This window comes from Carassius auratus, chromosome 30, assembly GCF_003368295.1.
Source record: "Carassius auratus strain Wakin chromosome 30, ASM336829v1, whole genome shotgun sequence".
Taxonomy (NCBI): domain Eukaryota; kingdom Metazoa; phylum Chordata; class Actinopteri; order Cypriniformes; family Cyprinidae; genus Carassius; species Carassius auratus.
Genome location: NC_039272.1, coordinates 22,606,095 through 22,628,731, shown reverse-complemented (window position 1 = coordinate 22,628,731; position 22,637 = coordinate 22,606,095). Strand labels below are relative to the sequence as shown.

Sequence of the window (22,637 nt, the reverse complement as noted above, 5' to 3'; positions counted from 1 at the left end):
TTTTATTTATTTTGGTTAAATAGTACCACTTAGTTCATCCAAATGTAAAAAGGCTAGTAAGTTTGAAGGGCATTTGGGGAAACATACCCTGGGTCCCTGAACACCCTGTTTAAAATAAAAGGAGAAACATAAAATTAATTTTTAGTAGGTAACCCTATGCAACCATGAATTCACTTGGAAATCACCCCGAATTTGTTCCCGCTAGATTCTTACCATTTCCCCTCTATTTCCTTTGTCTCCTTGTGGTCCCTAATACAAAGAGAGGAAGAAAAGGGTGTTTTTCAGAGTATGCACCTAATTAAAAACCACCATCAAGCTTCCTTAAGTGACTCATATCATACATACTGGGTTACCACTGGGACCAATGATACCAACAGGTCCGATGGCTCCTTGCATACCCTTAAAAGAAGAAACACCTACAGTAGTTGCTGATCAAGAACTCTTCATCCATCTCAATCAGGTTTTCAGGACAGTGCTCACTGTGGTACTTACCATTAAACCATAAGGACCCTTTGGGCCCTGGATACCCACTGGGCCAAGGTCTCCGGGAGGCCCCTGTGAATGACAGAAGCACTTTGGTCATAACTGTTTGGCCTTACAATATCAGAAAATGATTACACCACAGCTTTTGCTTGGTTATATTGTCTGACTAGCTCTCTTAAAGCTGCTTAAAAGACACTATTTTTCATCTTAAGCTATAGTGCCTGTACAGCTGTAATGAAATGCCAGTTTGCACTGTTGACTTCAAGGCTTTGCATTAAAGTAATCAATAACTGCTTGCCTGATTAATTGGATTTTGGCATATTTTATAAAGGCACACTTTCCTTTCAATTTATACTGTTTATTAATCACAAGACCATTCACTGATCTACTTAATGTAAGCATCATTACTTATTATTAAAAACCTAAAAACTTAAACAGGTTCGATCTGTGTTGTAATTATTGCATATATCAGTCTCTTTGATAGTTTTGGTAAAACAGTCATTCATTTGAATATCCTCAGAATACAGAAGAAACCATTTTTCTTCTATAATGCGAAATTGCCATGTAAAACAGGATATTTACCTAGAACAAATATACTCTATATAGCAGTTTAAGATGGGCCTGGTAACACCAGTAAAAAAATGACATGGAGGAAAAGATTACCTTTTTAAGAAAGATTGTGAAGACTTTTTTTATTTGGAATATTTAGATTAATCATTCATAATAAGACAATTATATTAATCATTCAATTACATTAAAGCAAACAGGATACGTTTTGATCATCAAAACATAAGTTGACTTTCCGTACTGTATATGCTGACGGTGGTGGAAGAAGAAAGTTTACCTTTGGTCCAAATATTCCAAGAACTCCAGGAAATCCCTGTTCACCAGTATCACCCTAAAAAAATAAAAATATAAACTGACGATAAATAGATGAAAAAATATAAACCGATAACAGTAGTAGAATAGAATATGAAATTATTCTTCAGGATGTGTTAAAGAAATATATTATCATTTATTCATCAACTGTTAAATAGACTGTAAACTACCATTTAGAAAGTTTAATTCCAAATTAATACTTTTATACAGCAAAGGTGCAAATAAATGGATCAAATGTAACAGATCAAATGAGACATTTATAACGCATTTATATTTACGGTTTCTACATGTATAAAACAATGCAACTGTTTTCAATAATGATTATAATAAGAAACGTTACTAGAATGATTCTGGACTAAAATAACTAAAGATCCATTCATTGGTGTGTTTTTCATATTTGGAATGGATCAAGCAATACTTACAGGTTGCCCTTTGACCCCTCGGTCACCCTGTTTTCCAGGAAATCCCATTCCCCCATTAAATCCTCTTTTGCCTGGAGCTCCAGTTTGGCCAGGGATGCCCCTTTCACCCTAAGTCAGAACATCGAGAAATATTTCAGCTAAAACCAGCTAATACTGTTACAGATGCAGAGAATGATGGCACACAAACATAAAAAGAGGTAACCATGTATGCATACAAGCAAGGTACCTTTGGGCCAAAAGAGCCTTGAATTCCTGGAAGACCTGGTGCACCTGGGTTTCCTTGAGGACCTGGTTTTCCAGGCAGACCAACCTCCCCATCGCTTCCATGCTCACCCTAATGTGAATAACAGGGAAAAAACAAACCAAAACATCACAAACAATAAAACACACCTGGGCGATTTCAAGTGTTACATTGAAAACATTGAGAATTACATTCATTGTCTTACTGGCATTCCTTTAACTCCATCTTTCCCAAGGGCTCCTTCTACCCCAGGGTCACCCTCAAGACCCTCACGACCAACAACTCCTCTGGGGCCAGGGAGACCAACAGGACCCTATGAGAGAAACACAACTGTTTATATTAACATCAGCTGTAGGTTCTGTTATGATGTGAGAAAAACTTACAGCCGAGCCTCGATTTCCAGATTCACCACGTGGACCATTTTTGCCTTTTGCACCCTAAAAAACAGTTATTCACTTGGAGATGGGTATTGTATGGTTTAAATAGAAGCCATATTTGTGCATTATATTTAAACAAAACAAAATCCACAATATGTTTGTCTTGGTAAAGTCTTACTTTATTGCCTTTAGATTCTTTAGGCCCTGGAAAACCTTTTGGTCCTGCATTTCCCTGTGGTTAAAGACAAAGAAAATAAGATGACGAAAATATATATTTTATAGCTCAGCTTAAAGCAGGGTTATTATTAATTAAAACTAAAACCATAAAAAATACTTTGATTACTTGTAATGAAATAAACATAGTACAGAATGTACTAGATTTATATTTTGAGGTATTTGCCAAGGCAACATTTTTCATTTAACTTTAGTTTAAGTAACTAAATAAATGAACTAAATAAACTAAAACTTCATAAAAAAAAATAACAGATATATTTAAAAACTAATAAAAAAATAAAAATGACAAAAATACACAACAAAATCACCAAAAAATACAAGAATAAAATGTAACTGAAAATATGAATAAAACTATAATAGCAGAAAGATGTCATTGTTGGTAGATACACTCACAGGGAGTCCAGGAGCCCCTGGGTTTCCTCTTTCCCCGCGAACACCTTCATGACCCTTGAGATTTGCAAATCGAGATTCGAAATTGACATAGAATGTATATTTAATTAGTGATCTATTTTGGAATTGTCTAAAAAATATATTTCTAAAATCAAAACTCACTGGGTATCCAGGGTCACCTGGCTGTCCCCTTTCTCCTCTGTTGCCAACAGGTCCCTAAACCCAAGTGAAATCCAAACACATTGATCAGGCTGGCATAGGGCTGCACGATAAATTCCATGCCATTATCATGTGCATCTCGTAAGTAAAGCCGGTTCTGTGATAAGTAGTAAATCTCCATCACCTACTTTCAAATAGAGCATCATTTAATACACAACGCAAAAATGTGTTATAAATCGAGTGGACTGACTCACGATGTCACCTAAAGGACCAGGTTGACCTTCAACCTTCCCGTCTTCACCTGGCTCTCCCTGAAAAGCATAGAAATTAATTTCAGTATTGATTTCTGGATAGGGCTGGGATAAACGATTATTTTTTAAACGATTAATCTAGCGATTATTTTTTCGATGCATCGATTAATCTAACGATGATTTTTTTCCAGACCGATTCGATTTCGATTATCTCCCCATTAATTGACTACTAACAATTTATACATGTTGATTTACATATCTGAATGAAAAAAACATGAATTCCTTAACATTGCAATATATGTTTATTGCTCTTAAAATTACAAAATAAAAGACTGACTAAGAATGCATTACTTTGCACTTGTATAGAGATAGCATTCAATAAAACCTTGAAGCCTTGAAAACACATAGCTGTTCTGCCCTTTTTCTATCATGTCTAAAGATTTTGGTTAATATGCACGAGGGAGAGAGAGAGAGCAAGACAGCGCTAGTGTAGTTTGAAGACTGTTAGCGCGCGAGCGCACGTGAAACTTTGGTGTTTCGCCCTTTTTTTCTCGTGTTTAATGATTTTGATTAATATGCACAAGGGAGAGAGAGAGCAAGAATCGCTCATGTTGTTTGAAGACTGTGATTGTGCGCGCAGCCGGGGCTCTCTCTCTTACGCGCCCTGTCAGGTGCAGGAGTCATTCTATTCTACATCACTCACCGATCAAATAAGGCTTTGACAGTCGCCAAAAAAAGATCAATGCAGAAAACCCATTGGATTGGTTATATAACGTTGGACAGAATGTTGATCCGGCCATCGCGTATATTCAGTGCACATAAGGTAAACGTTTTGCAAAAGTTTTTTAGAGAATGTAAACAGGTCGACGAATCGATGCGCATATTTTGCGACTACGTATTTTTTGCGTCGATGTCATCGATGACCTTGACGCGTTGTCCCAGCCCTATGTCTGGATTTTTCAATCTGGCATAAATTTGACCTTGTGCTATGGATATGCTAAGGTTACATTAATTCCCAAATTAATTTGGATTTTTGGAAAAAGACTGTTTGTTTTTGTTATACAAATACAAAGAACACTGTTAAATGACCTTCTGGTTATAAGGCCTTTTCATTTTTTACCTTGTCACCTTTTGGTCCTGGGGATCCCAGTGGACCTTGTGGTCCTTGATGACCCTGCAGTAAATGAGGAAATAAAAGAAGAAATAGTGGAGTATGGAACCAATTGAATGCTTAAAGACAGGTAACTAACTCTAACAAGCCTTAGTAAATTAAAGGGGTCATACGATGCGATTTCAAAATTTCCTTTCTTTTTGGAGTATTACAAGCTCTTGGTGCTTGTGGAGATCTGTAAAAATGCAAAGACTAAAGTCTCAAAACCAAAGAGATATTCTTTATCAAAGTTAATGTCACGGATCATGAATTCGCTGTCTCTCTCTCGGCTTGTTTAGTGTGCAGGTGTGGGTCTGTGGGCGTGGTCCTTGATCACGTCTGATTAAAGCACCACCTGCGTCCCATTGTGTGTGTCTATTTAAGTGCAGTAACTGGTGTTTCATGTTGTCAGATCATTTTGGTTCTTCCCTGTGTTCTGTTCTGTTCCCCTGGCTGTGTTGGATCGTGGATTCCCCCTGTTATTCTTCGTCATGTCTTCTTGTTCCCTGCACCGGAATCATGAGCAACTTCACTGGGATTACAGCACTGGATCACCCTGCGTCATCCATCATCAGAGCTTGTGATCGTCGCCAATCTCCATCTGTGTTTCATTATTCATTGTAGTCTGTTTGTCTGACCTATTATATTTCTTGTCATTAAATCGCCTTGCACTTGCATCCTGCCTCTGTGTCGTGATAGTTAAGACTTGGCCATGCCCCCCTAAAACGGCTCATTCAATCACACCCCCACATGTCTACGTCACTATGTGGCAATATTTGCGTAATGCCGCCCAAATGTTCATGCAAAGAAAGAAGACATGGTTTCAGTAACCACAGTTAGTGTTGAAGCAGCCATGTCAGGGAGATGCTGTGTGTATCTAGGCATAAGCAAAAGCACTTGATTTGGCCTTCAGAAAGTAGATGCATTTAGGAATCTTTAAGATTACTTACAACAGAACAGCAACGCATTTTATGGATGACCGTTTCGTGAACCCAGGAGAGGAGGTAATTCTAACTTTGCTACGACAATCTGGCACTTCTGACTCAGCTACTGGAAGTATGTTTTGTTATTAGTTTCAGTATTTGCTGTTGAATGATTAAATGCTGGGTTTTGTGCATTGTGTGTGTGTGAGAGAGAGAGAGAGAGAGAGAGAGAGAGAGACGGTCACACAGTGGAGTCAGCTGTCTCAACCGTCCCTGGATTGTGTACTGTAAACACATACGAGCTTCATCACTGTTTCTGTCATGTGACCCTGTTCCCTATTCGGCTTGAACTGACGGTTAAACTAAGGACATTATTAATTGTCATTACATTTATTTTGAAAGATGAAGCTTGCTATTATGGAAAGGGGTATAACATGGCTGACGAGTGACTGGCCAATCACAATGCACTGGGTCATATGGCCAATCAGAGCAGATTGTGCTTGTCGGAAGGAGGGACTTTGAGTGAGGCGGGGCATAGATGACCTACAATAATGTACAGTATTTAAAAAATAAAGTGTTTTTTTTTTTTTTTACTTTAAAGCATGTCAACATATTCTGTTACACCAAATACACTTAATAATGATCATTAAAAAGCATTATATGACCCCTTTTAGAAATTTACATAAAGTAGAGCAGCTGTTTTGATTTTGTACCATTTTTGTGCTAAGGTAAAATAAAGTCTTATAAGGGATGTCTGTTAAACAAAACTTACTTCATATCCCACTAAACCTGGTTCTCCATGCTGACCCATTTTTCCCGGAGCGCCCTGAAAATGATAACCATGGGATCAGAGTTAGCTTCAGATAGCATAATCAGAAACTCCATTTTTGCCTAAACGAAACACAATTAAACGTTACATTTTCTTTTGTGTATAATAACATAAGTATCAGCATTTTCTGTGGTTTGTAAATTTTGTAATACAAGATGGTTAAAATATATCTCTGGCAAAGGAAAGGCTATTTCAGAGAAAAGCATCTGTAATTATATATTTCTTCTTTCAGTGACATCATTAGACCTTTGTAATCAATGGACCTTAAGCCGTTTTGGTTTGCAAAAAACGTTGAACATTTAAAAACATTTTTTTTTTTTTTTTTACCATAAACCCAGTAGTTCCTCTGCTTCCTTTTGGCCCGATGAAACCCATGGCAGCTTGTTCTCCCATTGGTCCAGTCTCGCCAAGGTGACCCTGGTGACCTTTGCTGCCCTGAAATGAAATGAAGCATCATTTATACTCTACATATGGACATACACACACACACATTGATATCTGATAATAGGTACTGACGAGAGAGTAGTGACGGCTAACCATGTAAACTAAAATGTCATAAATGAAATACCTTCTCTCCTGGTTTTCCCCTCTCACCAGTTTTTCCAGGCTTGCCCTCAGGGCCCTGAAATTACATTACAGAGTTGACACACTGCAAAAATGAATTGAGAGACATCTCTGAATGAACACATTCAGTGTGACTAATGGCTTTAATCATTCAGAACTACCACAAGGAGGTGTAGTTTGTCTCTGCTGTCATCCAACATCACTTTGTCTTCAACAAAACCTTAAAGCATGTACTATGAGCAATAAAGTGCTCTAGAGTGAAACGGTTTACACCAGTCCAGCTGAGAAACTGCTGAATCCAGTTCAAAGCTTATCCAAAACTTTCTACAAATAAAATATGGCAAACCAAACCAGCCTGACTAGATGAAACAAAGAAAAATTGTTAATACTATTTATTTTTTTCAGCAGGCAGTTTTATTTATTTTTGTTTTATTTATTTTTTTAGAATTGAATACTCAGCAAAATATCTCAACTATTTAATTTTCACTGATAAATCCACAAAATCAATAGCACTATGGGTGTGATACACATGAAAACCTTGACAAAATGATCTTTGATTTCGCACCTTGACACCTGTCAAGCCAGGATCTCCGACACGGCCTTCTGTCCCTTTAAATCCGATGGCTCCTTTTTCACCTGTTTCTCCTTCCATACCAATGTCACCCTTTTCACCCTAGAGACAACAACACCCATTGAATCTTAAGCAAACAAACATAATGTCTACTAACCTTTTTAAATAAATGTTTAAACATTTTTAAATAAACATTTAAAAAAAATTATTTGGTATTTTTCGGACCTTAGCTCCATCAGGGCCACTCAGACCAGCCTCCCCATCAAGCCCAGGGTCGCCCTGAACAAGAACTTCATTAAAAAATTCACTGAACTACTTTAAAAAGACTCAAATGTGGACTTTAATCAGGGTAGATGCCATATTTAGCTTGACACAAATGAAAACAAAGCTGTGAAGGACAAATGTGTTGAGTTTCTAGGTTGCATGTAATAAACCATCCCTTGTGAAAAAGAAGTACACTTTAGTCATACTTTTAAAAAGATCACTTGTTATGGAAATAATATATTTTTGACAAACAGATCAATGAAATCATCAGAATGATGAAACTTGAGGATGATCTCTAAGATTAAGCCATTTTTATCCCAGAAAGATTTGGAAAAGGTTATTCATGCATTTATGGTTTTGAGATTAGATTACTGCAACTCTCTATATTATTGAGCTCAAATTAAAACTTAAGACGGATTGCAGATGGTCCAAAATGCGGCTGCAAGAATTCTCACAGGCACGTGTAAATTAGATCATATAACCCTGGTGTTAAAATCATTGCACTGCTTGCCTGTTTCTTTTAGCATTCATTTTTAAATTGTATTATTTGTATTTCATTCTCTACATGGCATAGCTCCATTGTATATTGCGAATCTATAATAATGTATTATAATTTAAATGTATTTAATATCAATTCAATTAGCTAAAATTTCAAGAGCTTTTCTGACCCACTGCAGCAGGACTTAAATGAATCTTTAAATAAAACTGCAATTACAGATTTGTAATAAATTTGTACAAATATAACATTTGTAAAATAAGTGTACTTCTTTCAAGCACAATAAGATTATTAAAACATGATTTATAATGTACAATGATGTGTATAATGTATTTTATGTATGCAAAATCTACTTTTAAGATTTGAAGCACACATTCAATATAATTAAGCACATTTAATAATAGCACATAAGCGCCTCAGCGACTGAATGATTGAGACTGAGGTATTCAACAGTAAAACCCACTGAACTGACAGTGAATAAAGACTATTACACCTAGCAAATGAACCTACTCGAGGTCCAATCCAGCCTTGCTCTCCCACATTCCCAGGAGATCCATCAGCTCCCTAAAAAGTGTGGAAAAAAAGTTAAAACTCTAATTTCAGCATAATTAATTTGTGCTTTGTATAAAACATCTGCATATGACCACAGTAGCCTCACTATGGTACATTTTTGACATGACATCATTACAAATCAGCATTCAGTAAAATGTACAGCATAAGAAAACACAGCAGGTGTTTCACCTTCTCTCCTGGTTCACCTGGTAAGCCTCGCTCCCCAACCTTCCCAGGTAAACCCTGTCAAACAAACCAGGAAACTAATGAACACGGACTGTTTCAATTTCTGTATCTTATTACAGTCTTTGGTCCCTCACAGCTAAGAAAACATGTGGGAATAATAGAAAGGTAATTAGAAACAAAGGGACAATGTGGGACAAAATCTGTCTCTTATTTGGTTTCATTCGTTAAAGTATTTTAATTGACAAAGCCAAGCTAAGTGTTTTCTAGTGCCACCTGAGGACATTGTAATTGTATACAGGAACCACAAATAATCTGGCATTGGCTAAATTAGGGCATAAATAGAATTGTTTAGCAAAAAAGTAAGAGAATAATAGGACAGAGGGGTACAATAAGAAATAACCGCAGCTGGAAAGAGCTGGAAAAATAGACAACTGATCTAATAATGCTGGAAGTACAATATAAAATATCAACACATATCTGAATATTACGGCAAGAATCTTACCACTGCTCCAGTCTCACCCAATGGACCTAATACTCCCGATGGCCCTTGAGGACCCTGTTTAGAGACAGAAAACATATGGCTGTCATATCAGCTACTGAAACAAGGATACAAATCTGAACACTGTTGTTCAAAAGATTGCACTCAAGTCCAATTTTTTGGAACAATTGTGTTTAGATTTGTTACACTAATCAAAAAGATGGTAAAATTGTATTTATATATATATATATATATATATATATATATATATATATATATATATATATATATATATATAACCATCTTTTTGATGGTAATATATATATATATATATATATATATATATATATATATATATATAAATAAAATATTACCATCTTTTTGATATATATATATATATAGTTACAAAAGAGTTCAATTTCAAATAAATGCTATTCTTTTTGATCATCAATGAAAAAATACTTTTTTGTGCTTTCCACTTTTTAATACCGTATTTTTCGGACTATAAGTCGCACCTGAGTATAAGTCGCATCAGTCCAAAATACGTCATGACGAGGAAAAAAACATATTAAAGTCGCACTGGACTATAAGTCGCATTTATTTAGAACCAAGAACCAAGAGAAAACATACCAGTCTACAGCTGCCAGAGGGCGCTCTATGTATTCAGTATAGACTACAAGAGCACTGAGCAACATAGAGCTCCCTCTGGCAGCTGGAGACGGTAATGTTTTCTCTTGGTTCATTTCTCTCAGATCATCTCAAATTAATTTTGATAAATAAGTCGCACCTGACTATAAGTCCCAGGACCAGCCAAACTATGAAAAAAAGTGCGACTTGTAGTCCGGAAAATACGTAAGCTGCCCAACTTTTTTCGTCACTGATAATAATGTTTACTGAGCATTATATCAGCATATTTCTAGAGGATCATGTGACACTGAAGACTGGAGTCACATCACAGGAATTACAGGAATAAATTCAACTATAATATTTCACAATATTATGGCTTTTACTGTATTTAAACAAACATTTGCCTTGGTGATTTCTTAAAAAAACATTTCGAAAAATCCTACTGCCCCCGAACTTTTCGACAGTGGCATATGTTTACCTCATATTTATCATTGTCATTTAATGTGGACTGGCACATCATCTCTGTATTTTTCTAAGCAAAGTTTGATGTGATTTTATAGATTTATTTAAATATGACTAAAACAAAAGAAGATATTTTGGGAAATGCCTTAGTTTCTGTTCAAACAATGGAAGTCAATGGGCACCAAAACTATTTCATTCAACAACCTATTTGCTACTTTCCAGACCATTTAATAATATTAACCCTTAGCCAAATAGCTATTCAGGCCTTGTTTTTGCAAACTCTTTTCCAAACCTGGCTCCATTCTGGTACGGAACAGTAACTTATCACAAATCACTCATTTCCAGATGGATAAAATTAAGTGCTTTTTTTTTTTTCTTTTAGGTTTGAGATTCTTTTACTCAAGAATAAATGCTGCCATTAGTTGTCACATCACACTGACATCATCAAATCCGATATGCCACATGCAATAGTACCATTTTAATCGGATCTGAACAGTGGAAGAGAACATAGCCAGTTATTAAAGGCTTAAATTTCAGTCTGAAATTCAAATGACTTGGAAAAAATGGACTGCTTCATAAACATTTAATGGTGTTTTTTTGCTGTTTTGGAGCTTGACAGTCCAAACCCTCATTCATTATATATGAATGATGTACTTACAGGTTCTCCTAAGATGCCCTTTGCGCCAGGAGGTCCTGTTGGCCCTTGAACACCCTAGAAAATGGATGTACATATTTAGTTAAAAAAAATATATATATATATTATAAACTTTTTTCAATTTTTTTTTAACTTTTGAAAATGTTTTTTAAACAATCAGTTACTTACAGGAAATCCAGTTGGTCCTGTTTCACCAGTTTCACCAATTTTACCCTATTACACAAGAAAGAATCTCAGTGTCTCTGCATCTGGTCATTGGGGCAGTTCCCAGTTCTTTACCCTTAAAAGATGCATGGTAGTACCCTAAGTATATATTACTATCTTAAGGGTACATATAATTACTGTAAGGTACAAATATGCACCCTTTGGGCATTAGGTACAAAGGTGTCCCTTTTGAGGACACTGCCCCAGTGACCCGCTGTTGTACACCTAAAGGCAAATTTTTGCACAATTTTTACTTATTTATTTTTTTGACAATGTCAAAATGTAAGAGATAGGCCTGTAAAACAAATAGAACTATAATTTTACCATTTGTCCATTGAAGCCTTGTTTTCCCAGTGGGCCTTCAGGACCCTGCAGAAAGAGCACAGTCACCAACTATTTTCCATTGCAACAACCAGAATCTAAATATTCTTTATACTGTTTGATCAAACCAAAACCAAGTATTTTGGAAATGTTTTGAGACAACCTTCAATGCACCCTGTTTCCAGGATTGTAAGGTTGATAAAATGTTGTGCTGACAATTTAGATGTGTTTCATATGTTGTTTTGTTCTGTGGTAGGGAAAATGAGGTGCATGCCAGCATGGAGGAAATCGAGTACTTCATCTTGAAAAATAGCATAGCATTACTACGCCGCTCTCAACAAACACCATTCACTACATTTTGGAGTTACTGACATCTCACGAGGATACAATTGCAAACAATTACTAAGCTAAATGTTTCAAGATCTCAATATCAACCTGCCAGTGAAGATTAATATCAAATGAATCATATGCAGCCCTAACTGTACTTATAAACAATAGTGAAAACAAGGAAAAATAATGTCTTTAGTACAAAAAGGTGACTATTACTGATGAAAGTTTAGGACTATCTTTTAATCAGTATGATGACTGTAAGATATCATGCAGGGACTTAGCTCTACTAGAACCATTGCTGAATATTTCACCTTCATTCCCATCACTCCTTGGTCTCCGACTGGTCCATCTGAGCCCGTCGCACCCTGTGTAGAATATAGAGAGATGGAACTGGCATCATGGAGCAGACACATATGGGTGTAAAAAATACAATGAAAAACAGCAGATGGCACACTTGTACAAACAAAGACATCAGTGGTAATACTCCGGGTCAAGAGAACACGTTTACTATCATCACCTAGTGTAACTAGCAGATATACAGTATAGCCTTAGTCAAAGTTTGACAAACCTATATATGTCAAAGTAGTTTATATTACGTATGGTTGTGAATGAGTCAAATCTCCAGCACACCAGGGGCAAAAACCTCAATGAATACAGCAGTAGCCTAAAAACTTCTGTGAAACATTAGCCTTTCACATCAAGGAAGTTCAGTCACAGTAAAATGGAAAGCTGCCATTATATTTCCATTGTGATGACTCATAAGGCTTATGAAAAATGTAGAGCCACAGCTGGGTGATCTCTGACTTTGAGGGATTTCTTTGTCTGGAAGGTGGAAACAGTGATCAATGGGCATATTATGATGACTGCAACGGCTGTGGCTCCTGCTGAAGAACAGACGTGTGGTGCTCCTTTTGAGGGCCAGTGCCACACTGCTGCCTCTGTTCTTGTGATCTGATGTCATTCAGCAAACCTTTGACCTTTCAGGGGCTAATGACAACATTTGGACTGATTGGAATCAGGCCTGGACAGAAACTTATATTATAAAAAGGAAGTCAAAATAAAACCTCAGAATCTGAATCCTTATTCTAAATAAAAGTCTTGTCCTTGTTTCAGTGGCAATGGTTTGTAGATTTTCAACGAAAGCATTTTTCTGTAACACTTTATTTTAAGGTTTCCTTGTTACAAAATTACTATTATAACAACAATAGATAATGCATATTTACATACAAGTAACCCTAAGCCAAACCCTAACCCTAATATTAAGTACATGCAGTTAATTAATATTACTGAGTACTTAAATGTGGTATAGTTACACTGTAACAAGGACACCTTAAAATAAAGTGTAACCCATTTTTCTTTGAATTTTATGCTTATATAGTTATTGCTATCTTATTATAAAACTTAAAAAGTTTTTTTATAAATGGTAAAAATGTATTTTTTACACCATAAGCATCACCAAATTGAACTGCAAAACCTACGACTGGTTTCCTGAACATTCTCTGATTTTGATTAGAAGACTGACATCACTAAAAATAACTTTATTGGTTATCAGTGTTGCTTTGTTAAGCTGATTAGAATGCTCTACAATTGTTATTTACAATAAGACAAGCTGCTTTTAAAACGAAACTAAATTGCATGTACAAAATACAACAGTATAGTGAGTTCAATTAACACCACCAGCATAAATTAAATAAAAAAATAAAGCAAAAACACCTAATGTGCATTCTTTCATCATTTATAGAATCTTTCTGTATTGTAAGAAAGGTACATTACCATCTTGCAATGCTGCAATTACAGCTTCCTTACTCACAAATACAAACTTTCAAGGACTTGAATGTCTAGGAAGTTTTAAACATTTGAGTTGATCTGACAGAATGCCCCATGAACTTTTCACTTTATGATCAATATTTCAAACTAATTTTAATTTGACTGTGAGGTGAGAAGACTTTCTATTCTTCAGTAAATTACATGAATATTGGTCTCTAAAGAGCAGCGAGATAAATGGATCTGTCTGTGGGAACTAACAGAACTGAGCATTTTGAAAATGACAAGGCTCAAATCCCAGACCTCCACGTTTTCCATCAGTGGTAATTCAGTCCTAACTGCCTTTCATCTTTTGTTTGTTGAAGGATTAATGTTTCATTTGTAATGGTAAATTAAGTTCATGAAATGTGTTTTTGTGATGCGAGTAAAGACGGGAAGCTAGAAAGCTATTGCAGATTGTATTAACACATTATACAAGATGAACTTATGTGAAATTCATTATGAGTGAAGCTTCAATGCAAATGTCCACACTTAATCATAGTGGACCCTATTAACTTTGTTCCTAGTCTTACTGTGAACAATATATCAATGCAGGTTATTGCAAAGAAATAGAAACAACGTTTAAACAAACTAAAATAATAATACTCAAGTGCTCTTTTCATCTAGGCTGTGCAAGCTATTGGATAAGGTTAACCTAAAGGCCCCGGTATACTTCAAACAAAGTTCGTTTTCGTTCTTCGTTTGGGGGCAAAAAGAAGTATGAAAACGCGACGGTATACTGTTTCCAAACATTCCGACACACCCGCACTGCTTGAGGGGGGGTGTAGATTAATGTAAACAAAACTTGCGATGTTTGCGCATATCCCCTTAAAGCTGCAGTCGGTAACTTTTGATGCTCTAGCGGTTAATAAACAGAACTGCTTGCGACTTGCAGAAGAACATTGTAGCTGGATCTACTTCTCTCTTTTTATGTCTATGAAGAATCACAAAGGTTACTCCGCTGCGGTGCCCCCGAAGCAATCTAAAATTGTCCGAATATAAACACTTATTATAGATGCACCCTAGTGATTCAGGACAAGCTAAAAACACGGTTTGGAAAATGGATTCATGGTGTACTCACTTATTATATACATTTTTCTACATTTTTAACACAAACAAAGTTACGGACCGCAGCTCTGATTGGTTGTTTCTTACGGGAGCAATGTATTTCTGCAAATGGCAATAGGACCACTGGAAGGAGCCAGAGGAGCTTGATTTTTTTCACAGATTATCTGTCTCATATTCTACTGTCAGGACATAATGACAGGTTTAACAAAAATGTAAAAAATATATTTTTACAAAAGTTACCTAGTGCAGCTTTAACACAACAACTATGAAATTATGAAGTGTAGGCAATCTAGGTGTGAAACGGGCAACAATGGTCTATCTGAGTCGCTTTTTGCATTACTCTGTGTCATCGACACCAAGCTTCATTGCTATTTCTTTCTAGGAATTAGTGCTTTCTTTGAATCTTTAAAGGGTTAGTTCGCCCAAAAAATAAAATTATGTCATTAATAACTCACCCTTATGCTGTTCCAAACATGTAAGACCTCATTTTATCTTCGGAAAACAGTTTAAGATATTTTAGATTTAGTCCAAGAGCTCTCAGTCTCTCCATTGAAGTTGTGTGTACGGTACACTGTCCATGTCCAGAAAGGTAAGAAAAACATAATCAAAGTAGTCCATGTGACATCAGAGAGTCCGTTAGAATTTTTTGAAGCATTGAAAATACATTTTGGTCCAAAAATAGCAAAAACGACGACTTTATTCAGCATTGTCTTCTCTTCCGTGTCTGTTGTGAGAGAGAGTTCAAATCAAAGCAGTCTGGATATCCGGTTCGCGAACGAATCATTCAGTTCATCAAATCGAACTGAATCATTTTAAACAGTTCGCATCTCTAATACGCATTAATCCACAAATGACTTAAGATGTTAACTTTTTTTTTATGTGGCTGACACTCTCTCTGAGTTCAAACAAACCAAAATCCCAAAGTAATGCATGCACTCAAACAGTACACTGACTGAACTGCTGTGAAGATGAACACCGAGCCGAGTCAGATAACGAACAATAGACTGACTCATTCACGAGTCAAGAACAGGTTGCATCGGTGTTCGGATCACCAGTAGTTCTTTCGGACAGTTCGATTCAATAAACTGGTTGAAGAAAACGGTTCACCGGTTCTTTTGTGCTCGACGTAATGGCGTCATTGGCGATGATTGCCCTTGATTCAAGCCTTCGGTTTACCCGCGCTCATAACACTAGCACAGAATCAGTTCAGTTCAGATGCTCTGTGTGTCGGTCTGCTTCACGCTGAATCACACATGCACAGTATCATCAGCTCCTCGGTTCACGAATCGGACTCGTCTGACAGAAACGGTTCTTGACTCGTGAACGAGTCAATGGTTTGTTCGTTATCTGGCTCGGCTCGGTGTTCATCTTCAATTCTCTCTTCACAGCAGTTCAGTCAGTGTACTGTTTGAGTACATGAATTACTCCGGGATATTGGTTTGTTTGAACTCAGAGGGAGTGTCAGCCACATTAAAAAAGTTAACAGCTTAAGTAATTTGTGGATTAATGCGTATTAGAGATGCAAACCGTTAAAAAAGATTCAGTTCGATTTGATGAACTGAATGATTCGTTCGCGAACCGGATATCCAGACTGCTTTGATTTGAACTCTCTCTCACACAGACACGGAAGAGAAGACAATGCTGAATAAAGTTTTTGCTATTTTGCTATTTTTGGACCAAAATGTATTTTCGATGCTTCAAAAAATTCTAACGGACTCTCTGATGTCACATGGACTACTTTGATGGTCAGCTGTTTAAAACTGCCGAAACAAACTCAAAACGAAGATTGTTTCAGCCTGATTCTGTTTGAAATTACATCATATCAGTTCGTTCTTCGATTTCGTTTGAAGTATATCAGGGCCTTAAAGCCAATTAGGTCATAGAAAGGCCAGTTTACTGAAGGATAAAATCAACCAATCCTACATTTTTTCTCATTGAACATTGTGTTTCTCTTTGAAATTTGTCACATTACAGAAGTAAAATTGGTGCAAATGGTTTTCATATTGACTTGAAAAGTTTTTTGAGTGTTCTTATCTGCTGAAACATCATAAATCTGACATCACTGACATAATTTCCCATCAGTACTTGAAGGCTGAACTCTTTAGCAACCCCCACATTCCTATTACTCATAACACCCATAACCTGTGACACACGATAAAACTCGACTTTCACAGTAAATTCGAAATGCTTCAAGCTGCTCATGAGTATTGCCTCTTCTCCACAGCTGATTGGAGACTGTCTTTTGTTTGCCCTTAACTCCCATGGCTCGCTTTGATTCGGAACAGATCCCTGTGGGAGGCACTGATTCCTTCATTGTGTTAGTACTTTTTCACTTCTAAAGAAGTCTAACTGCAGCTGGACTTTTTTATATATATAGTTTTTTTTTTTTACATTATGTGAAATAGATTTTTTCCCCAATCATTGAAATGTTTTTCCTAATGTTTTGTGCTTGAGCTTTGTAGACAGTATCATCACTGTGGGGATTATCATTACAGTTGTGGGGATAAAACTAAAATACAGGAAATTTGAATGTAGAAGTGCCGTGTCATTTAAAATGTTTAATTAGGTTTTAATGGTAATGTAATAGGAGCTGATGTAAAGATACCATCTGTCAAGCTCTTCTGCCATGATGCTGTCACTGACTGTAAATACAAAGGAAATATAGCCCAGTATAGCTTCCAGTAACCACTGCATTAGCAGGATGCAATACCATCCAAAGATGACAGAACTATATGCCAATGCAAAGCTCATTACAGGCCTTTGTGAACTTCAATGGCCTCTTCTTAAAAAAAAAATCTTGAGTATACAGTGATAACGATCTAGAGAGATTACAAAAATATGTTAATTTAATATAGAGTGGTGAAATGAAGTCTTCTGCTGATGAGCGTAGCTTGAACATTATACTGTTTTACAAAAATACATCTTACTTCCATCTTACATTCTTGAGCATTTTGACTTTCCAAAGCACATGTTCATGTAAGGACCATCATTACTAATAGTCAAAATGATCTGTTCTTACCATTCTGCCTTTGGGTCCTCTGGTGCCGCTGTGGCCCCTAGACCCGGGAGGCCCCTGAAAACACACAACAGAGTCCTGAATCAGGCAGCAGGAGAACGTTCCCTGAGAAAATCAGTTAGAGCTGGCAAGAGTCTCTGGCAGGCAAACAAACATCTCTTGACCCGATTACAACTACAGGGTCAAAGCACTGTCCTTCAAAGGCTGGTGTTTATGTTTGTACTCCGCTGCACTTTTTGCCCTCCTCATAGGGTCATCAGAGTGCCTTCGAAAGGTATTTCCTGCCAAACGTTTGCATGATGTCAACATTCGTGTGAAAAGAGCAAAGAAGCCCAAGGAGTTGTCAGGTTTCATTCAGTAGGGCTCTAATGATGCTAGTGTCTGAGTCTATCATCAGAGTCCATGGACAGCTCTAATGAGAGAATGTAAATAGTGCTGTGTGGAGGCAAAATGTTAATTTGATTACTGAATAAAATGAGACAGACTTGGCCGGTTATGATGTTTCTGTAATCTGGATTTACCTGACGACTGCACAAGACGTGGAAATTACCACAGAAAAGTAAGACGCAAAACAGAGCTGATTTGTGCTGATGTTACTTTTTGCAGAGACTCTTTACCAGGGATAAATTAAGTCAGTTTATATATACTGAATACATAACATTGACTTACTGGTGGACCTTCTGGTCCAGATGGGCCTCTCTCACCCGGGGGCCCTGGGTGTCCCTAAAACAACAATCACAGACACATCATTATAGAACAATCTCTATTACAAGAACTAATTTCTACAAAACTCTCACTCAGTTGTGTTTGCTTTATTGTTCCGTTTCAAATGAACAACTCTACACCATTGCAAGTTACTTTGGTGGTGTGGCAATATACACAAAAAAGCATGTGATACTATTATTAAAATATTTGTGCAGCATCGAAGATCTCTTACAAGCATGATGCAGTAAACTACACAGAGAACAACTCCTATGTTGTTCGTTGGCAAGCGCTCTTAATTAACAATGGAAATGAAGAAGGACTATTTTTTGAATTGCCATGGACAACTAATACATACAGACAGTTTTACATGTTATAGGAACTACTGAAACACTGAAATGACGACAAAACTTCTTGGAAAGACTGGAGGGCTGCTGTTGGAGTTCTTTGGAGTGGCTTGAATTTGGTTTCAACTTTGACATTGTTCCCAAACCACTTCGCGCAGCAAATGGCTACAATTTTCTTATGTCATTGAAAGGGAAACGACTCTTGCAGTGGTCTAGCTGATTATCTCATGAATGGAAATTGGCTGATGAGGCTTTTTCCCACATACTACTACTTTCCAACCATTGTGATCTGTGTGAGTTATAGTGACTGCCCAAGGTTCCCCTGAGAGCGGAGACGTGATCCAGACTTACTCCTTACCATCGCTCCCTTTTCTCCAGCTGGCCCGGGCAGACCCATCTCACCCCGATCTCCCTGAGAGCACAAGAAACACATCTAAGCCAAACAACACAGCAGAAGATAACACTAACATCAAGGAAAGACAACATTGACCATGATACAAAACCAACATAAATGTCTGATGATTGATTTAAAACACATGCCATATATAAACAGGAACCAAGATTAATCTGAATTTAACATGATAGATTAGGCGGAATGCTGTGAAACTGCTGTGAAACAGAATGCTGACCTTTTCTCCAGGAAACCCCACCTCCCCAACAGGTCCGACAAAACCAATAAGACCCTATTGCGCACAAAGAAATAAGGAAAAAGAAACTCATCGATTATTAACTCAAATGTTAAAATGCATAGAAATATAAACAAGTATAGGAAAAATCCTTTACCATCTCACCAAGCATCCCAGGATTTCCAGGAAATCCAGGCTCTCCCTACAGTAAAGGGACAAGATTTGCAATTGAGAAACTCAGATGTTAATGTATTCATTAACAACATAACAATCTCTAATAAAGAGGACTCATTCACACATTATTGGGAACAGAAACAAGTAAAAGGTGTTTCTTCAACTATGACACTATATTGCCCATAATTAGGTTTATTCCAACATTAGTGTGCTTGTTTACCAAGGAGACAACAGCGTCAGTGAAGAGCTTGGGATGAAATAAGACACATGTGATGTGTGAGAACAAGAAAAATTAAGGGCAAATGTTACAAACATAATTTTGTAATTTAGTCAAAAATACACAATGTGTAGAAAAAATATTTTTTCTATTGTATTTAGAATACATTTTTGAAATTAGTCTTAAATACTATATTTATTAAAAACTATTTTATTAAAAAAAATCTTTTTACTTTCAAATTTTGTATTCAAATGTAATTTTCATCACAGAATGCTGTTAACTCTACTGTATAAAGCCATCTGTATGCAAACGTCTAAAGCCTCTAATTATCAACATTATTAAAACAACATCTACTTCATTCTTCTGTTGTCTGATTTTAGCTTATACTTTTTTGCAAGTAAAACATTTAGTAGTATAATTGTAAAAATGTCCAACTTCAGGTTGTAGTACATGTGTCTTTTTGCTATGAAATATTTACTGATTTTTACGAAGTAAATGAAGTAAACATAACTTTTAAAAAATACCTTTTAGTACTATTTCAGGATGGACTGAAGCAACTTCCTTGATTATCCATACATAAAAAAAATTGATTAACAAGCTATTGAGGAACATTTTCTTCTATCTCTTAATCATCATTGTATTGCATTTCATTACATTAATATTACAGAGCTTTGATAATAAAACTAAACATTTAAATATCTTATAAGACATATTATTGGAAAACACAGAGTGACAACTGATATATTTATTTACAGTATGTAAGTTGTTTTTGTAAGTTGTTTTTGTAAGGAGTCAATTATGGAACTTATAACATAGTTACCGCACCTCAAATATTGCTCAGATGTTGCATTTAAAGATATTCAACAGGTTTTTGTCCTTAAAGCGCTCCTGTGAGTATGATTTATTTAGTACATATCTCATCTACAACACCTCCATTGCTAATTCAAAAACGTCACTTTAGACTTTGTAACGGAGGATTGAGTCTTTTATAGCAGACTAATGTAGTTCCAAATACTTAATAATGAAGTTGTTAGACGGACAGAAGGATAGGGAAATTAAGCATGTGTAAAACACATGTCTGTGCGCCTCTCAATAGTAATTAGCAGCAGCATCTCCGCTAATAGCCAGACTGTAAGTTTATCTGTTTTAGCGGTTTATCTGTTATCTCGTTGTTTACTATACTAAATTGCTTGGTCATTGTCATTGTGGGGTTTGGTTCTTTTGTTGATGTAAATTATAAGGACCTTTGAAATAACAGCGAAGTGACATGGACATGTTATGTGGTCAAGACTTGCCTGGAACTATTTTATCCGTGTGTTTCCCTGAAAAGAATTGCTCACCTTGGAACATTTGTCAATCAGATTCAAGCATTCAACAGCCCTGTAATATAAACTGTTATAAACTGGGGTGCACATAATTTTTTCAGCCTGGTTCTCATAAGAGAACCTGCATATTTGGTTTGGTCCACACACTGCAAATACTGTGACCCATTAAATATTGGGACCCATTGAATATTATATAACTATAAAAAAAATGAATTATTAATATTATTGCACTATTTTATTTTATTAAAATTATTATTATTAATTAATTAATTATAAATTATTAATAAAATTAATTATTAAATATTTTTTATAAAATTAAAATTATTATTATTTTAATATAATGAACTAAATAATAATGTTTGTTTACTATTATTAAAAACAAAAGGTAGGCCTAGTATTAAATACAAATACAATTATTTTATAGCTAGTAAATTTTAAAATAAAATGCTAATATTTACTACTACTTTCTTTGTTTGCCTCTTTAAGAACAATCACTTTATGTATTCCGCAATTGTACGTCACTTTGGGTAAAAGCATCTAAAAATAAATAAATAAAAGCTTTTTCATAATTTTCTAACTTAAAATCAGTAGGCTTTTATTTTGAAGGGTTGCTTGCAAGTAAGTAGATGTGCTTCTGGATTTAGCGCTGCTGCTGATTAAAGAGCGTCAGTAAATGAGTGTTACAGTTAAAAGCATGGGATAGCCTAGTTTTATGCTTTCAGTTTGAAAATAAATATTATATAGAGTTGTTCCGATTCCGATACTAGTATAGGAAATATCTCCGAAAACGCGTTAGCAGCACTGATCTATATATGACTGGATCGCTCATCGCGTTCCAAACTGCCAACAGACAGTGAAGCCGCTTCTATAATATAGATCAGTGTTTAGCAGTATGTCTCTATAGTACCGGTAGTTACAGACTCCCGAGTATATTCGGTACCCGCAGCTGCGTTCAGTCGCAGGGCTCCAGACAGTAGCCGAATATATACTAGTGTCTGTGAATATCAAACTGCAAAATACTATTTAAATATTACTCCTGCAAATTCTACATCTCTGTGGGTGACGGGCGCAGATGCACGGGAGCTTGCTGTTTTGTAATCTCTGCTGTGTGTTACTATATGAGGACACGAACGCATAAACTGTCACTTCATGAGAATTTACCATTTCATTTGAGAAAACTGTCATATCATAAACACAGACACTCAAAGATCTTCATGGCAGCCCATTAAAAAAAATGTTTGGTACATTGACAAAGCTACTATATATATATATATTAAGCTACTCTTGTAGCCTACAGTAGATTTAGCTGTG

At 36.1% G+C, this 22,637-nt stretch overlaps 1 protein-coding gene across 2 annotated transcripts in view; it reads right to left on the bottom strand.

The window, feature by feature from the left end:
* The window catches only part of col27a1b (collagen, type XXVII, alpha 1b), a 77,534-nt gene that overhangs the window by 7,850 nt on the left and 47,047 nt on the right, over positions 1-22,637 (bottom strand). The window contains exons 24-54 of one of the 2 annotated variants that reach the window (XR_003276627.1): positions 19,768-19,812; positions 19,614-19,667; positions 19,343-19,396; positions 18,605-18,658; positions 17,939-17,992; positions 12,360-12,413; positions 11,722-11,766; positions 11,362-11,406; positions 11,197-11,250; positions 9,474-9,527; positions 8,975-9,028; positions 8,744-8,797; positions 7,699-7,752; positions 7,468-7,575; positions 6,907-6,960; positions 6,666-6,773; positions 6,282-6,335; positions 4,557-4,610; positions 3,440-3,496; positions 3,189-3,242; positions 3,030-3,083; positions 2,581-2,634; positions 2,409-2,462; positions 2,231-2,338; positions 2,011-2,118; positions 1,785-1,892; positions 1,328-1,381; positions 493-555; positions 346-416; positions 214-249; positions 88-105 (exon numbers count right to left, since the gene is read on the bottom strand). Coding sequence is in view for 1 of the 2 variants with exons in the window: in XM_026212220.1 (XP_026068005.1) it covers positions 88-105; positions 214-249; positions 346-399; positions 493-555; positions 1,328-1,381; positions 1,785-1,892; positions 2,011-2,118; positions 2,231-2,338; positions 2,409-2,462; positions 2,581-2,634; positions 3,030-3,083; positions 3,189-3,242; positions 3,440-3,496; positions 4,557-4,610; positions 6,282-6,335; positions 6,666-6,773; positions 6,907-6,960; positions 7,468-7,575; positions 7,699-7,752; positions 8,744-8,797; positions 8,975-9,028; positions 9,474-9,527; positions 11,197-11,250; positions 11,362-11,406; positions 11,722-11,766; positions 12,360-12,413; positions 17,939-17,992; positions 18,605-18,658; positions 19,343-19,396; positions 19,614-19,667; positions 19,768-19,812 (1,875 nt within the window). In the remaining variant the exon portion in view is untranslated. The remainder of the gene's footprint in view (positions 1-87; positions 106-213; positions 250-345; positions 417-492; positions 556-1,327; positions 1,382-1,784; positions 1,893-2,010; positions 2,119-2,230; positions 2,339-2,408; positions 2,463-2,580; positions 2,635-3,029; positions 3,084-3,188; positions 3,243-3,439; positions 3,497-4,556; positions 4,611-6,281; positions 6,336-6,665; positions 6,774-6,906; positions 6,961-7,467; positions 7,576-7,698; positions 7,753-8,743; positions 8,798-8,974; positions 9,029-9,473; positions 9,528-11,196; positions 11,251-11,361; positions 11,407-11,721; positions 11,767-12,359; positions 12,414-17,938; positions 17,993-18,604; positions 18,659-19,342; positions 19,397-19,613; positions 19,668-19,767; positions 19,813-22,637) is intronic. The other variant, XM_026212220.1, reaches the window with a different exon arrangement.